This window comes from Mastigoproctus giganteus, chromosome 5 (genome assembly GCF_048544385.1).
Source record: "Mastigoproctus giganteus isolate SK-2022 chromosome 5, ASM4854438v1, whole genome shotgun sequence".
Classification (NCBI taxonomy): Eukaryota; Metazoa; Arthropoda; class Arachnida; order Uropygi; family Thelyphonidae; genus Mastigoproctus; species Mastigoproctus giganteus.
This window is the reverse complement of record NC_143579.1, coordinates 96,807,679-96,825,907: the sequence shown is the minus strand read 5'-3', so window position 1 is coordinate 96,825,907 and position 18,229 is coordinate 96,807,679. Positions and strand designations below refer to the sequence as shown.

The 18,229-nt window shown below is 35.3% G+C and overlaps 1 protein-coding gene across 1 annotated transcript in view; it reads left to right on the top strand.

Moving 5' to 3' along the window:
• The window catches only part of LanA (laminin subunit alpha), a 1,178,005-nt gene that overhangs the window by 747,968 nt on the left and 411,808 nt on the right, over nt 1-18,229 (top strand). Inside the window, exons 37-40 of the mRNA XM_090374120.1 lie at nt 2,232-2,383; nt 8,075-8,179; nt 15,495-15,606; nt 15,719-15,886. Coding sequence (XP_090230246.1) covers nt 2,232-2,383; nt 8,075-8,179; nt 15,495-15,606; nt 15,719-15,886 — 537 coding nt within the window. The remainder of the gene's footprint in view (nt 1-2,231; nt 2,384-8,074; nt 8,180-15,494; nt 15,607-15,718; nt 15,887-18,229) is intronic.

The following is an 18,229-nucleotide window of genomic DNA, read 5'->3' as shown; positions in this document are numbered from 1 at the left end:
CATAAATTCTTGTTGCCTTTGTTTGAATGGTCATTAGACTCATGGGCACTTGCTTCTGAATCTGATTTTCCATTCATATTATTAATTGCTTTTCCACCTTAGCTATAGCACTTGAATGCTGTTTTGTTATCACTGTTGACTTTAAGTGCATTGTTTCTTTGACCCCAGGGGCTCACATCTGTTGGGTGTGGGCTTGGCACACCAGGGTCCTGAGCTGGATATCATCATTCTTCTCTTGCTTGGTGATTCCCTTCTACTTCTGACTCTTGTTCTCTCTCTCTCTCTCTCTCTCTCTCTCTCTCTCTCTCTCTCTCTCTCTCTCTCTCAGGGTAACTCAGAAATTTTTTTTTGGCTGGTGCAGCAGAAGCCTCGGGCTTTCTTCCACCATATGGCTAATGACGATAATAATAATGTTCTTTTATACACGCACTGTCCTTTAAAATAGTATTCACTGTTGAAGCAGCGAGACCTAATTCCCTTGCAATAGATGATAAACTTTGTCCTGCTTTGTACTTCTTAATCATTTTCATCTTCATTTCTAAATCAATTTTGTTTCACTTCTTGGCATTACCAACACTTGTACTTTCTGTGGTCATCCTTGTAATACATAAATAGGAATGAAGAGAAGTTTTTGAAATTGTTTTTTATATGATTGAAGATTTCATGGAAGTGGAAACACATTTCACCATAATAACGTAAAAACCACACAATTGGAGTTATCAGTATTATTGCAAATGCAGTAAGATCGAGTTTATTACCCATTTATAATTAGCTGCACTAACAGAAAAGCCCAATAAACCGGAAAGTGCAAATTGTTTTTATTGTTTTATGTTTGCGACCTGCAGAAATGTGTTTTAGAAAAATATCACAAAGGCGTTCAAAATTGATTCTTATAATGGGAACATGTGATAATGAATTCTTATAAATATTCTTATAACAGGAACATATGATATGCAATTTCCATTATGAATATGACCTTTTAGAGAGATAAATAGCTTAGTAATATAGCGAAATTTTCAACTTCCAAGGACTTGGAACGAATTAAAAAAAAAAAAAAAAAAAAAAAAAACACATTGTGTTATTGGGTTCACATTACGATATTTTCACAATACTTCCATATTTATCCCTACAGATGCAAAATACGTTTCCATATTTTTTTTCAGTTTGCGCCGGCCAGCAAAAACATACGTAAAGTCGAATTTGCTTAAGTCGAGTATTACGTAAGTCCGGGAGTTCCTGTAGTATTAGTCTTTCCTTCTTTGCAGCCCATCCTTAATGGACAACATTATACCAAAGAAATTCAAAATTTTCAGAGAGGTACTTACTTGATACTGAATTAATTTCTTATTGCTGTAATCTTCACATACCCTTTCACATAGTTAACAATACAGCTGAAAATTTTATCAGTATTGCCAGTAGCTGCAGAGTGAAACTTTCTAAATAATGATATTTTCCTTGTTTTTAACATTTAACTTTATTTTAATTAATAACTATTCATTTTTAATTGAAAATTATCTAAATTTTTTACTCTCTTACTTACTAGGTTGATTAGAATATCTGTATTTTTTTTTTTCCCTTTCTCTCAGACATGAAAATGATTCTAACCTAAATTTAAAGTAAATAATGTTAAAATTTGCTTTATTGCATTTGATAATGAAGTATTTTTTTTTGTTAAACGACATGTAATAGTTATTTTATAATTTATAAAAAAAAATAATTCTCTAGAGAATTGTCACTAGTGACTGTTTATCTGATGATAAACCAGTAAATCCTAAAAGAAACTGTCATAACAATGTCTGCTCTTTTAAATAATTGCTATATCCTTTTGGTGCTACCATGTTTTTTTTTTTTTAAGCAGTGCAATGTCAAGGCAGCTCATGGTAACATGAAGTTTTTATTGCTGAGCATTAAAACCATTGCATTTTATAGGCAGTTAAAATTATATTCAAAACCAAAATACAATCAAGGGTAATAAGGCCCTACTACTTTCATAATTTATTATATTTTAACTGAAAGCGGAAAAAAATAAGATAAATTATGAATAGCAGTAGAACAGAGAAAGGTAGAGAGAAGAGAAGAGGATCAATCAAAGAAATCAGATAATCAGTTTTAAATATTTTCAAATATAAAGTATATTCATATTGTTGCTGATGAAGAGTTTGTAAAGGAAAAGTTATATATTATGCTGTTATTTGTCAATTATTTATTAATTAAGTTTTTATTTGCTTTAGAATGTGGTATCTGTATACATGCAATGCTTGATGATACTGATTTGTTACGAGAGATTATTGATCCTGTTCGTGTAGAAATGAAAGACATTTCTATCAGTTACTTTGCATATAGAAGATTATATAATGTGAATAGAACTGTAGATATTTTGAGGGTAAGAAATTTATCCTTTAATTTTTGCTTGATTAGGATATCTAAATATATTGAATCTTGTATATTTTGACTTTGAAATTGTGAACTTTAAATGGATCAATTTGTAAAATGCTCAAAGCCATATATGTTGTATTTTATAGCTGTTACACAGAAGGAAATAATTTTTAAAACTCTTAAGGTTTTTTATAATATTTCTGTAAAAAAACCTCTCTTGCTTTCCTAGACATTATGAATGCCATTCATGGATCATATCTAAATGGTGCTGAATGGATTTTAAAAATGGGGGAATGATACTCTACATTCTGAACATTGAATACATGTATGCTTAACCACCAGTTCTCTCTCTCTTTCACTTCAATACACACACGTATAGAATCACAGTATGATTCTGTATGTGTGTGTTTATATGCTGGTGTCTGTGTGATATGTTAGTATATGCAAAGTGTGTCCTTGAAATCGATGTCAATATTTATTGAGGCAAGGTTCATTAAAATAAAAGAACAGTCTACACTCAGTTTGAAATAGAAGCAACAGGTTTTGAGTTAGAGCACTAAACAGATTAGTGATATCATTTCTCATTTCTGCTTCTTTCATTTTGCATATGTCATGCAGTGGGGTATGCAAATCAGATTGTTGCACAAAATGTGCAACAATCTGTTAAATTTCATACTGTATTTTTTTATAAAATGCATGATGAAAATGTAATGCTGCAATGAATGGATTGTTGCTGTGGCACACTAACTTCATTATGTCTGTGATGAGTAGAAGAGCATTAGCAGAATATGCAGACATTAACTCTGTGTATGGTGTATGTGAAGGAAATGCTAGAGCCTCAGCCACCGAATACTAGCATTGTTTTCCAACATGATGGCTCCCTAACTGGCATGTGTTTGTCAATGTCCATCATAGTTTGAGGGAATGTGAAGGGTACAGTGAAAGGGCATCATGACTGAGGCTGGCCTCCAATCATATTTTACAAAAGCAGAGGAAGAGGTGCTGGATATTGTGAGATTAAATCCCTCCACCAGAACATGAAGAGTTGTTACAAGAACAGGCCATCCCAAACGTTTGTTTGCCACACACTGCATGAACATGGGCTGTATGCGTACCATATGTGGAGAGTTCAGGCATTGCAAGCAGGAGATTCACTTGCGTGTGAGAAGTTTTGTTTACAGATACTTAATTGTATCAACAATAGCTCCTCGCTGTGGACCAGCGAGGCAAGATTTACACGAGATGAGATGTACAACATTGACAACCTCCATACATGGTCAGTGGAAAATCCTCACACCATTTGGCAGTCCCATTTCCAAGTGAAGTTTGGCTTCAGTATGTGAGTTAGCATTATAGGAGAAAACTTTATTCATCATGAGTTTTTTTGCCTGCAGAAATGCTGATCATTACTTACAGTTTTTGCAATTTGCTGTTTTCCAATGTGGTTTCCACACAACATGAAACAGTAATCGGACCAAGGGGGAAAAAAAAAAATTAAAAAAAAAAAAAAGATGCGATCTTGCAGATCATCCCATTTTACGTTCTAGTAATGCCAAACATCACTAGATTTGGAATGGCCATGAGAGAAAGGCTCCATTGGAGAAGAGACCATCACCAAGTTGTGATCTGAGGTGCCTAGAGGACCAATCACCTCTAGTGTGTAATTAGAAGTTTTTTTTTTTTTGTAAGAAAGAAGTCAAGCATGTTGGCTGTGTGGTTAGAATTGTCTCGCATTCTCGTAGGTAAATGAACAATCTGTGCAAGGTCATTAGTAATTATAAAAGCTTGAGCATCTCAACCAGCTGGATCCATGTGACTAGAAAACGAAAGCCAGCTGGAGTTGTGAACATTAAATTCACCATGGAAAATTATCTGACTGTTAGGAAAATTAGACTGGAGCAAGTGAAGTTTCAAAGAGAGGTAGTCAGAGTTCCAAGTGATTAGTGGTGTTAAGAGAACTATAGAGGCAACAGATGAATTTGAAAGAATGTGGCAGAGAGATGTTAAGCCAGAGAGAAGATTAAAATGAGGAGATTTCAAACTACTAATTCTCTGACAGGGAACATTGGAACAGACATATGCACAAATACAACCTTTGAAGTGAAAGGAATCATGCAGCGAATAATTCAGACAACTGAGATGAGCAGTGATTGAAACAGTCTCACTGATAGGTGAGACTGTCAGAAAAAGTACATGGGGTTTGGCAGACTGTAAGTGGAAATAAACATCATTTTGATTAGAACTGAGACCACATATATTTGTGAAACAAATGAAGTGTTTGGGAGGTTTAGATCTTTTCGCAGATAAGTTTGCTCTATTAGTTTGACAATTCATATTGTATTTAATAATAAGAAAAGGTTGGTGGGGGAGCATGCTGTATGAAGTAATAAAATTTTTGGTATGGCATACACATGGTGAGAATATACCCAGCTCCTCGACATAACATGGCCTCAACAATGCCCCCTCCCCCATACACACTATTCAGACTCCCTCCATTCACTATCAGTAAGAGTAGAGGTAGAGAGATTATACACTAGCAGATTCGGAAGTGCCTTCTAGAGAGTTACCAATAGGTTCGGTCTGGTGTAGTAACTAGTGGCCATCCTGTGAACACTGTTTTAGAGCTGTACCCTTGAGATGTAAGGAAGATTAGCTCTCGCTGTGATGTCCATCATAACTTAAAAAGCCATCAATCATACTGCATGATGGAAGAGATGGGGGTGGGGTTTGCTGGAGCTTTTCTCTGAAGACTAAATATGGGTTTCACCACTTCAATATCCAATAAGCAAAGTGGTGGTATTGCACTTATTAATGAGCGTCATCTACCACCTTGTAGTGCCTTGTAACAGAGCAGGGCAGCATTCCTCTGTGTGGTGTGCACACTACCTCTACATAAGTTAGTTCACACCTGGGTGGTCACCCACAGTGTGCTTTGTGTTGTATTTCAGGACTTGCACATGGAGTTTTAACCCTTGGTATAAACAGTCCCACTATCGTAAAGGTGCAAGCAGAAGCTTTGGCTGTTGCAGCCTGACTGGAGTTCACCAAATTTAGGTCCACTTGACATGAATGTCACCAGAATATCAGTTCCATCAGCATTTTAGACTCCCAGGTAGCAAGCACTGCTTGGCATATCTGAGAGAATGTCTGCGACACCCTCATGTACCAATGCCTGATGCTGAAGTGTAAGCTCTGGCACTGAGATGCTCTGCTGAGAGCTTGTCGGGGCCCCATTTTAATACCTTCAATGGCATCCTCCTTAGTCTTTAAGCTCTCATAAAGGCTCTCATCAGAACACTGGGCTGGCAATCTCTGTGCAATATATGATTATTTTCAACAGTGGGAAAAGAACACCTAATCTCCCTCCAATATCACACAGTTACATGCAGCTTACTCTCTTTCTCATTCACAGGCCTGTGAAATCTACACAGATGGATCGAAAACTGAGACCCAAGTGGGTGCTGCGGTAATATTCCCGTCATTCACCACTTCTGTCTCATTACCAGTGGAATGCAGTATCTTCAATGGTATCTTTATGCCATAAACTTAGCTCTGGATCACATTACTGAACATCTGATTCCATCTGCTTTAATATACACTGACTCACTCAGTGCTGTCTCTACTATAAACAGTAATACCATCTCCTCTCACCCTGTTATAAAACAAATCCATTTTAAATTATTTGCATGTAATGAGTCAAACCGAACTGTGACATTCTACTGGATCCCTGGGCATTCTGGGATAGCAGGAAATGAAAAAGTAGATCTTGCAGCCAAACAACCAGATACTTCAATTTTACAAACTTGTCTAGTTCCATATACCGATTTCAAACCCATCATCCTTAAAGCATGTTACAATAGTTGATCAACAACCTGGAGAGGTTATCCAGGAAACAAACTTTACCGAATAAAACCAGATCCAAAGCTGTGGCTGTCCAGTTTCCAGAAAAGCAGACGAGAAGAAGTAATTCTAGGAAGGCTAAGAATTGCGCATACTTTCTGTTTGTTTGTAGTTTTGTGGCGCAAAAGCTGCTTCAGCTATTTTGTGCCGGTATACTTGCCTGACAAACCTTTATCTATTAACGAATGACAGCACTCCTCAATGCACATCATGTCATGTGCAACTGACTATTCATCATTTATTAATGGACTGTCCTCATCTTCTCAATATCCACTCAAACAGTTTTAAATCATCTGCTAATCCACAGTAATCACTAACATTATTGCAGATTCTTGGAGATGACCCTAATAAGAAAGAACTGTTTACCTTCCTAAATAGCACAGGAATATACCATAAAATATAACAGGTATTGCAATAAATTTTAGCATTTTCTATTAACCATTAGAAAGACACAATATCACCTTAGCAGCCTATGTGTTGTTAAATCCGAACACACCAACTTCATACTCTCTATCGGCTATATCATAGCCTCTTCCAGAAAAGTGCACAGACATTGCATAAATGGCAGATTTCATCAGGCCATGATTTGTAGGACAATCTTCCCCCTTGAGTTCTCCTCTGAGCCACAGCACTCCAGCTTTTTTGATCTCGTTGTTTTGCTGCTCTAGTCTAGGTGATTTCTGTTTAAATTCTTTCTAATTATGAATACTACACTAAATAAATATACCTAAATGTAATAACAACACTACTCTAATTCTCCAGCTATGCAACAATAATGCATACTAGCCTATCATATTTATGCAAAATGTATTACCAGAATTACATAATATGTATTACCAAAATTACACAATATGTGTTATGCTATACTGTTATGCTTGTAAAGTTATAAGTTAATTATAATAGATAATTTTATTATCTAATACCAACTTACTTGATTCGATCTATCGAGATACCTATTTACCGTAATTAAAACAATTAAACACTAGAATTTTCTTACCACACACCACAGTATAAGTTACGAAATGCAATATTCATGCCAAATCACTGATACAAAGGTTTTATATATATTAAGTTGTAACTTATAAAATCTCTTGCTAAATTTAAAAATATGCTAACAAACATGACTAAGGCTAATAAACTATTTATTGAAGACAATTTAATATATTAATTAAGTCAAAAAAGATGACAGAATTTTCCAAAAAACTTATCATTCCCAGGAGCTCAAAATTCTTCCTATGCACAGGTCATCATTATTATTAATTATATAAAAAAAAGGTAAAGTGCAGCCATTATCAACCCACTGCAGGATGGAAGCCTCCTCAACAATTCATGCTGAGGGGAATGGACCATAATCTGCCACGCTGGTCCAGTGCAGGTTGGCAGATCGACCGTATTCAGCAGTCAGGGGCTTGAACCCCAGTCTACTCAAAGAGCGTGTGCTACTGCACTCCCACTCCTGACCACTCGGCTACGGAGGCCGACATATATATATCATTATAGTTATAAATTATAATTATCCTCATTATAAATTATAATTATATTATCATCACTGTTATAAATTATATTATATATATTACTGTAATTTGTGATACATGTATAATATATTACTAAATGATTTTATGTCTTTCTGTATTTAAAGAAAAATGTAGTTTCAGAGAGCAAATTTTTTTGGTAGGTTTTTGCTTTGAGACTCTGATGTGTGTCCATCTTATTTTACATTTTATGCTACATATCATATTATAGATTGTTATATGCATGCCTGATGAATAACTGATTTATAAATATTTTTATTTTATAGCCTCAAGTAGATGAACTTATTGTTGATCCTCATGATATAGACCTTGACCCACTTCAGTATCATGTACAGTCATTAGAAAAAGAAGCTGATGGTCTAAATTATTTGGTAATTTCTCTTTATTATTATAAGAAATCTGAATATTTCCTTCAATACTTATTACCTAATACAATGCAGACCATATTCTATAGTAATACATCAGTTTAAATTTAATTTATACAGATCCACCATCACTAATCCAGCCACCAGTAATCTGGTTCCACCACTAATTTGGACATAATTTCTGTGAATGTAATTTCAAATTTCCCGGGTCGGTGCACTGACCTGCCGCTACTGTTTTGGTGGCATTGGTTGCAGCATCAGACGTTGGCGTGAACTCGTAAACACTGGCAAGCCATTCCCACTTGTTTTTTGCAATTTATTATTATAACTTGCTCACATTTAGCCTCAGCCATGGTTCCAATGCATAAATGAAGTGCCTCTCGTGGTGTAAAAGCATAAACACTGTACATTGTCCATAACAGATAAAGTTGAACTTCTGAAAAAACTCGACAGCAGTGTGTCTGTGAGAAGTTTAACTCTGCTTAATTGTAAATTCCAGCAATTTTTCTCAGTTCCTCTTATCTTAGTAATTTTCTTTTAGCCATTCCTTTTTAGATTTTTTTTTTTATTATATTTTTTTTTTTACAACACAATATGATGGATAATACAGCGCGCTAACAAACTTGTTTGCACAAAATCTCTAACAATACTGACAAACTTATTGTGATGTTTGTGAGTTTATTTTATTGTAATTAGTTTTGTTGCAGCGCTCTCAGCACATGCAATAAACTAATCACAAACGACCTTCATATGTATGCTGTAATCACACGTATGTGGCCGACATGGCTTCTCAAGAAATAAAGTAACCAACATATGTGGCCAAGCAAGTTGGCCCCATATATGCAACATAAAAAAATACTTCTTTTTTTTTTTTATATTTGAAGTGAAAAAACAACAACAACACTGAAATTACAATATTTATTTTAGAATTACTAATCAAAATATTTCCTAATTCTATTTCAAAATTATATTTGGCTCCTGGGGAATTTTTTTCTTAAACTAGCTTGGCAGTCAACATGTTAAAGGGAGAAGGAGGTGGTTAGCTGTCAGGTAAAATGTATGTGCTAAAATAACCACCGGTGATCTGGAAAGCTCACTAATCCGGCACCCCACTGGTCCCAACCCTGCCGGATTAGTGATGGTCGACCTGAATTCACTGAAATTTATGATATGCAATCAAACAGCATCGATGATTATTAGTCAAAGAGCAGCAGACTTAAGGAATTATAGTACACAGACTTCAAATTTCCTGAAACAGTATTTAACAAGATATGCCCAATAGAATTGCCAAAACTATTTTACCTTCTAGTGTGGTTTATGGTTATCATGAATTTTATATAAAATTCATTTTCAGAAGAGCTGTTCCCCCCATTAAGCAGATTGATTGTTTAATTTGAAAAGACTGGTGTTGTTACAGACAGTAAGAAAGATATATTGCCATTGCACAGAAAACAGCAAGAACAATAAACAACATTGCCCATTCAGGAAGTAATTATGTGAATTCCAATCACATTTTGTAAAATGCATTTTGAATAAATTATTTGACTTTTAAGATTCTTTTTTAAAAAAGAGGTAAAAAATTTTTGAATACCAGTGTTTTCACAAATTTCTACTTATCTAGCAACAAGAAAAAAAATTTTTTTACATCTTTTTCTATATTTACAAGCCTTGATACATATACAAAAAAGAAAAGAATCGATATTCTGGTAAATTTCCTTTTTTTTTTTTTTTTTTTTTTTGGAAGAAATCACATGTTTCTTTAAAATATCCAATTTATTGGTGAGGTTCATTTTTACCTTCACAGCCACAGAACATGCAGAATATACATTTATGGACCTCAAAAACTGAATGACATAATGAACATGCCTTGTATTCACATAAATATGCTATATATCTGAGCTTAAACTCTTAAATACCTGAAATATGTTTCAGCTGTAGGAATTGTTGGGCCCTTTTCCATACCGTTATAGTGTATAGTTACTGACCATTACCTAAATGGCCTTTGAAGAGCAGTACCTTCCATTTCTCGAAGTTATGGAAATTGATTTTAAATAAATTAGGATTGCACTAAGATTTCAGTTATCCAAATATTGGTTATCTAAAATTTTGGCTACCTAAAAATTTCTTTGTTTTTATTTTGTTCCTCTTATATCTAAACATATGGCTCAACATATGGCAGAGAAGAAAAATGCATGGAATACATATAAATTAATGGGTGACATGGATGCCTATGATAGATATAAAGCTGGTCTGTAACCAAGTCACAAAGGAGATTAGGCAGGCAAAGGCAGATTATGAGAAATCTTTGGCAAAGGATGCAAAGAAAAACAACAGAGTTCTTTACCTATGTAAAATCTAGAAGGAAAGGGATGAATTGGTCCACTGGATATTGATGGTTCAACTGTTGATGATCCTGCTCAGGTGGCTAACAAACTGAATGAGTATTTTGAATCTACATTCACACATGAGGAGTTATTCAGGGAGGGGAATGCCAGAGGTGAGTTGACCTTTGGGAATGAGCTAGATGGTTTTGTAGTAACTGAGAGGAAAGTGGAGAAGAAATTGTTGAAGATAAACATAAAAAAGGCACCTGGGGTGGATGGGATCTATCCAGTTATATTAATTGAGGCAGCAAAGGAAGTAAGCAAACCCTTAGCCATAATTATGAGAGCTTGTTTGGACTCAGGGGAGGTACACATGGACTGGAGATGTGCAAATGTGACCCCAATTCACAAAGGAGGATCAAAGGGCAACACAAGTAATTATAGACCTGTTAGTTTAACTTCTGTTCCAGGAAAATTAATGGAGGCACTGGTTAAAGAGCCGACCGGGCTAGCCAGGTGGGTAAAGCGCCTGCCTGGCAACCCAAAGGTCGCGGGTTCGAATCCCGCCTCGGGCTTGGATCAAAGTACTGCAAAAACCTTGGGAGGTGCATTATGGCCACAGAAGCCGATGCGCCAACAACTACCAAAAAAAAAAAAAAAACTGGTTAAAGAACAACTGTAGGATCATCTAAACAAGACTTCAGTTATAGCTCGGACACAGCATGGTTTTGTTAAGGGAAAGTCTTTGACCAATTTGATTGGATACTATGATGTGGTCACAAAGGAACTGGATGCAGGGAATAACTTTGATATCATATATTTGGATCATAGAGAGGTTTTTGATACTGTTGCACATGGAAGACTACTGAACAAATTGGAGCAGTGTGGCATTGGAGGCAAATTGCTGCTATGGATAAAGGGATGGTTGAGTGGCAGAAGACAGACAGTGGTAATCAATGGACATTGCTCGTCATGGACTAATGTTATTAGTGGAGTCCTCAGGGTTCAGTGTTGGGTCCATTGTTGTTTTCTGTATTTATTAATGATATTGATTATGGTATATCAAGCTTAATGTCCAAGTTTGCAGACGATACAAAGGTTGGCAGGGTTGTTAAGGACACTAATGACAGTACGCTGCTGCAACAGGATCTAGAAAAGTTGAGCAGATGGACTGAGAGGTGGCAAATGAAGTTTAACATTGACAAATGTAAAGTACTACATATGGGAAGCAGTAACCCCAGAGTAACGTATGAACTCTGTGGTACTACACTGACAGTGCTAGAGAACGAAAGGACCTGGGGATAATTGTGCAGGCAGATATGAAGTTTTCTGAGCAGTGCAGACAGTCTGCAAGAGTAAGTAGCTCGTGGTGTCTTGTCAATGATACACAGGAATATTTCTAGCAGGGATAAGGAGGTGATTATCCCCTTGTATAAGGCAATGGTCAGGCCACACCTTCAGTACTGTATACAGGTCTGGAGGCCTCATTTTAAGAAGGATGTAGTGCTGTTGAAATGAGTACAGAGAAGGGCAACAAGATTAGTGAATGTAACAAAGGGTTTCTCTTATGAAGAAAGGCTTAAGTTTTGCAAATTACGGTGTCTGGAGACTAGGCACCTTCGAGGTGATCTAATTGAGGTGTATAAAGCCTTGAATGGTTTGAGCATGCTCAATGCTGATGGGATTCTTTTTCTTGCTCAGAATAATCATCTGAGAGGGCATAAATTCAAATTGAGGAAAGACAGATGTAGAATAGATGTTCGTAAGTTTGCCTTTAGCCAGCAGATAGTTGCGTGGTGAAACAGACTTCCATCCTTTGTTGTGGAAGTTGATAGCCTAGATAAATTTAAGGCTGAGTTGGACAGGTATTTGGAACGAATGGAGGGGTGAAATGGTAGCTTTTTTTTTTCTTTTTTTTTTTTTTTTGGCTGATGCTGCATAAGCTTGCTTTCTTGTATCATATACCATCAATTGTTGCATAGTCTGCATTTTCAAAGGTTAGCTAATGCTAATCTTTGAATATTCAGACTATGCAACAATTAATGGACAGATTGTCAGATTGCAGTGTTTAAGGGATATAAAGATAGCATTATTATTCATGTAGTGAGTTATGATGTTAAGCACAGATGAACTGATGATTTGTTGGATAAATATAAGACCATGCTGAAAAAATGCCACAGTTTTGTTATTTGTCTTCAATTAATTTTGTTGTCTGAAATCCAAGCATGATATTATTTCTGAAAGCCTTTTGGATTAATTTAAGACTTGAGGGGCTCTGCTAGCCTTTGGGGGTGGGGATTTTTATCAGCATGACCACACTTGTAGGTAGAAGGAATCTTTTATTTTTATTTTATTTTTTTTTGTAGAGATGAAAACATTTGAACAAAGATTGTACAAGGGTTTTATCAGTGTCACTGAATAAACCTTAAGGATTCATGGATATTATTAGTTAGCAGGGAATAGGAAAAAAATAGATATGCATTTATCTGGTGATATGGGTCAAAGTAGCACCAGCACATATCTCAAGGGTTCTTTGTTGCCGCAACAGAAGCCATTAGCAAGATGATAGTGATGTTTAAAATAACCCAGCAGTGGTGGCACGGCACGGCACGACACCTGCCTTTCAAAAATAAGACGCCTGCATTACCCTTTAATTAATTATTAAAAATCTGAAATTATTTCTAGTTTCTTCAATAGAGTCAAAATTTTACTGCAATAATTACTGAATTTTTTACTTACATTTTTCATGGAGTAATTAAATGCAAGAACCTGTCAGGTGCCATGCCAATGTTTGTATAACCTTTTTTTCATATGTGTGAAAAGTAGTGTGGGAACTGACTTTGCTATAAAGTTTCTAAGCCCATGTATATTTGATGTTCAAGACTAATTTCATATTGCAAAAAAGAAAACTAATTACAATTATAACTTCCAGAAGTTAAAATAAATATATACAGTCACACAGTAGTTTTTATAATTGTGAAAAACATATTAAAGTGCAGAAATGCAACATAATATTTATTTAAGATCGATGCTCTCTACAGGGAGCAAAGTAAGTATCACATGTGAAGTGTATCACATGTGATAATTACTAATTTGAAATACAATTTTGAAAAAATATTAAAATTGAAGTGTAGAGTTATATCTAATATGTAAATATAATTTTAAATTGTTTTAAAATTATTTAGCATTGGTTAGTAGAGGTATATGATACAAGAAAGCAAAGTTATACAGCATCAGCCAAAAAAAGGCCTTCCCATTTCATCTGCCCATTCACTCCATACATTCATTTGTCTAGTTCTGCCTTGAAGCTGTCAACTTCCACAATGACAGATGGAAGCTTGTTCCAGCAATCAACCACAGACTGACTAAAGGCAAATTTCCACACATCTGTTCTACACTGTTTTTTCTCAATTTGAATATGTGCCCCCCCCCAGTTGTGTAATCTGAGCAATAGGAAGAATCCCATCAGCATTGAGCTTGCTCAAACTATTCAAAGCCTTATACATCTCAATCAGATCACCCTGCAGGTACCTAGTCTCCAGACACTGCAGTTTGAAGAACTAAAGCCTTTCTTGGTAACAGAAACCCTTTGTTCCACTCGCCAATCTCGTTGCCCCATCCTATCTGTACTCGTTCTAGCAACTCTACATCCTTCCTAAAATGGGGCATCCAGATCTGATGCAGTACTCAAGGTGTGGCCTGACCATTGCCTTATAGAAGGGGATAATCACTTCCTTATCCCTGCTACCAAAAAGTCTGTATATCATTGACAAGACCTCCATTAGCTATTCTTGCAGCCTGTCTGCACTGCTCTGAAAACTTCATATCTGATGGCACAATTACCCCCAGGTATTTTTCATTCTCTACCACCCTGAGTGTAGTACCACAGAGTTGGTACGTTACTCTGGGATTACTGCTACCATATGCAGTACTTTGCATTTGTCAATGTTAAACTTCAGTTGCCACTTCTCAGCCCACATGCCTAACCTTTCTAAATCCTGTTGCAGTAGCATACTGCCATTACTGTCATTAACAACCCTGCCAACCTTTGTATCATCTGCAAGTCTTCATTTTTTTTCCTTCTTTGTATCTTCATCAATATCATTGATAAATGCAGAAAATGACAATGGGTCCAACACTGAACCCTGGGGGACTCCACTAATAATATTAGTCCAGGAAGAGCAGTGTCCATAAATTACCACTCTCTGTCTTCTCTCACTCATCCATCCTTTTATCCATAGTAGCAACTTGCCTTTAATGTCATACTGCTCCAAATTTTACAATAGTCTTGTACAGTTCATGGACATCGAGTGGCTGCCTAATTTGGTTCATTCCTCTCCTTCTGGCACTTTCATAAGTAAAGAATTCTTTGGTTAATAATTAATTTGGTTATTTTAGTTATATAAATAGTAACAAATTTGATCAAATCGAAGCAGAGGTAAATGGCAGCATTGGCAACTTCATTGTGCATGCATTTCATTTCTTTTTTTCTAATTTTATTCCTTTGGTTATTTGTCTTATTCAACCTTTAATAACCCATTTCCAGGGGCAAGAGATAATAATTTAGCAATCCTGTGGTATAATTTTGAGGTGGGAGGCTGAGTTTGTATCATTAACAATAATGTTAATATGATAGGTGAGAGAGGAACCCACTGGCTTTGGAAGAAATCTCCTACAGAGTTGAACATACTTGGGGTGGTGAGGATCCTACTCAATGTTTCCCTCTATGAGAGAACTGTAAATTTGGGAGTGGGGGTGAGAAACAGCAGAGGATGGAGGCTCTGTTTTCAATAGTTTAATTGGGAAAAGTTTAAAGACAGTTCAGGCATTTAGAGATTATAATTCTACCACTTTGTTTCTCTATGAGGCCATTCCAAGTGTGTGTGTGTGTGTGTGTGTGTGTGTGTGTGTGTGTGTGTGTGTGTGTGTGTGTGTGTGTGTGTGTGTGTGTGTGTGTGTGTGAAATGTACTATATTAAGTATTTGTAATCATTACAGGCAGATCGAACCATTGTTCTGGCCAAAGATATTAGAAATAATGCATATGAGACTAGAAATGGTACAATTGAGATACAGAAACTTATTTCAGAAGCAGTAAGAAAATCTGAAGGTGATTATTACTTTTGTTCTTCTGTTGAATTTAAACAAAATTTACTTTATGAAATATAAAAATAAAAACTAAAAACATGTTCAATAGGCATAACTATTCACACTGATTATAGGACTTGTTAAAGAACTTGAAAAACTTGCAGAAAGTTTATTGGGAACTTTAGGCCCTAGCCTTGATAGACTTATTGCTGAAGCTGAGTTCATGCTGGAGGATATCAGAAGGAAAGACTTTGAACCATTTAGGAATAGAACACTTGAAGAAGTTCAACTTGCTGATGAATGTAAGTTAATATTTGTAAAATGTTCTCAATATTATGTGATTGAATAAAAGATATAATATAGTTAAAGTTTTTAAAGCAATGTTTATTAGTCTCATGAGTAAACCAGTGTTGTTTACTAATATTTGGGAGGTCTACATAAATGTAATTCTAAATGCTAGTCCTATTGTATAAAAAAGTAGATGAAATACAGTTAACTTTATCTTTTCCCCAGGGCCCATTTCAACTGGGACCTGGGCTGCTGGCTCAGGTCCCATCTGCAATAGGAGGAGGCTTCAAAGTTGACTTATATTACAAAAAAATGAATATATGAAATTAAAAATACTTAAATATAAAATAATATAATAAAACTAGCTTCTATATATTTAATGCTGTATATAATATTATAATTACCTACTGCAAGGTTAATCCCCAAAATTATAATAATTCCAAAAAAACATAGGTCCACAAAATTGTGCACAGCTCTGAGCCTTTGGAGTGCTTCAATTGCCAAATTTTAATCAGAAATATCTTTATAAAACTCACCAGCAGTTTCCATCAGCAAATTTATATCTACCAGTAGTATACTATTAGGATTTTGAGAAGGTGGAAGGAAGGAAGGAGGGGGATATCCTTCCGATAAGAGATATTACACAGTGTTTAGATCAACTAGAGTGATAGTAAATGTTGGAAATTGCATTAAGTCTTTAGCTTATTACAGTTTTCATAATGAAATTTGTAACTAAATGATTATGTTATCCATTCTGATGTGCTTCTCTCACTCACAGCTAGTAAACAGCTGTTTAGATAGCCGTATAAATTAGCCTAGATTTTACATAAATTTTATCTGGGAAATGCATTAAGAACGTCATTTCTGGGCTTAAAATATGCCATTACGTCCGAATTTCCAGTGACGTGTAATTTTGTTATAGTTAAAAATTAGCACGTATTCAAGCTGGTGTGAATATACAGTTGCAAGTTTTGTAATCTAAGTGATATTTTGATTGCATTCAAAGAATACAAAATTTAAATTTTTCTCCATTTTATTACTCTTCTATCTATCTTTTTTAAATGAGACTTTAAAAATATTAATAAATATACATATGTTTATTAATATTTATTTTATTTATGACTGAAATGTGTAATTATTTATGTGAACTTAAAACAATGGCTGAAAGGTAAGCCATTATGTTAAGTTCACCTCTTTTGTTCTCCTGATGGTATGGCAGGAGCCAACAAACATTACAATGATTGTATGATGAAAATTTCAAATTTCCATGAATTTCCTGATGATTTATCTGCATTTACGATGTACTGCATATCAAAAAGCAGCCAGTTCCTGTTCTTCCAGCTAACTGGATAGGAGAATGTGCAAATGATATAATGAATGCATCAATATCAAGCATTGAGTGCCTTTTTGAAAATGAAGATGATAAATCAGCATGATCAGTAGAATAAGATGACAAAGTGGCATGCCAAATTTGTGGATTCTAGGTTGCAATTGTGGAATTTGTTAGATACAGAAAAAAGAATAACTATGTTTAGAAATTGCAGTCAGTTTCTGTTTTTGCCATTTAAGAATCAGTGTGTTTCTGCACACTGATTCTTAAATGGCAGATTTTAAAGAACATAAATGTCATTTTCAATGTACAAGGTAAAGCATCAATGAATCTTTTGGTCAGTTAAATATGGTGATGTAAGGGTTTTATTTGTGAGAATAAAAATAATTGCTGCCTTGTGTGCTCCGACCTTTAATTGACAATGAAATGTGGGTTCGGTGTGCTTTGCTGTTTATCTACATCTGATCCTGTTTTAGCTAAACATGTTAAGCAAATGAGATCAAGCATTCAGTTTTGTTTTTTTTTCTCAAAGTTTAATCACTCCTCAGATAGACATAGTTATTCTCACATTATAATTTTACATACATGAAGAAATTAAGTTTTACACAAGATGCGAAGGATGTCAACATGCCAATAACAAAATGTTAAGTGAAGCCTTGATTTAAGAGAATAATACTGTGGTTACTAGTACCGGTACCGGACCATTTATCCGGCTTCCAGAAAACCGGCTATTTTTGAAACTGGTGGGCTTTTTTTTGACAATATAGATGCGGAATATAGCGAGCGTGAATCATAGCAGTCAATCACACATCACTTTCAGTATGATTGCTGCTGTGTACACTTGCCCCTCTACATTTATGTGATTATTTGTCCCAATTTATTATAATTTTCATTTAATACTATGTCTAAAAGGAAAAACATTTTGTGCTCAGTATATCGAAGAAAGTAGAGTTACTTATGAGACTCGATAAAGGTGCTTCAGTGCAGCGTTTGAGTGAGGAGTATGGTGTTGGTACATCTACTTTCT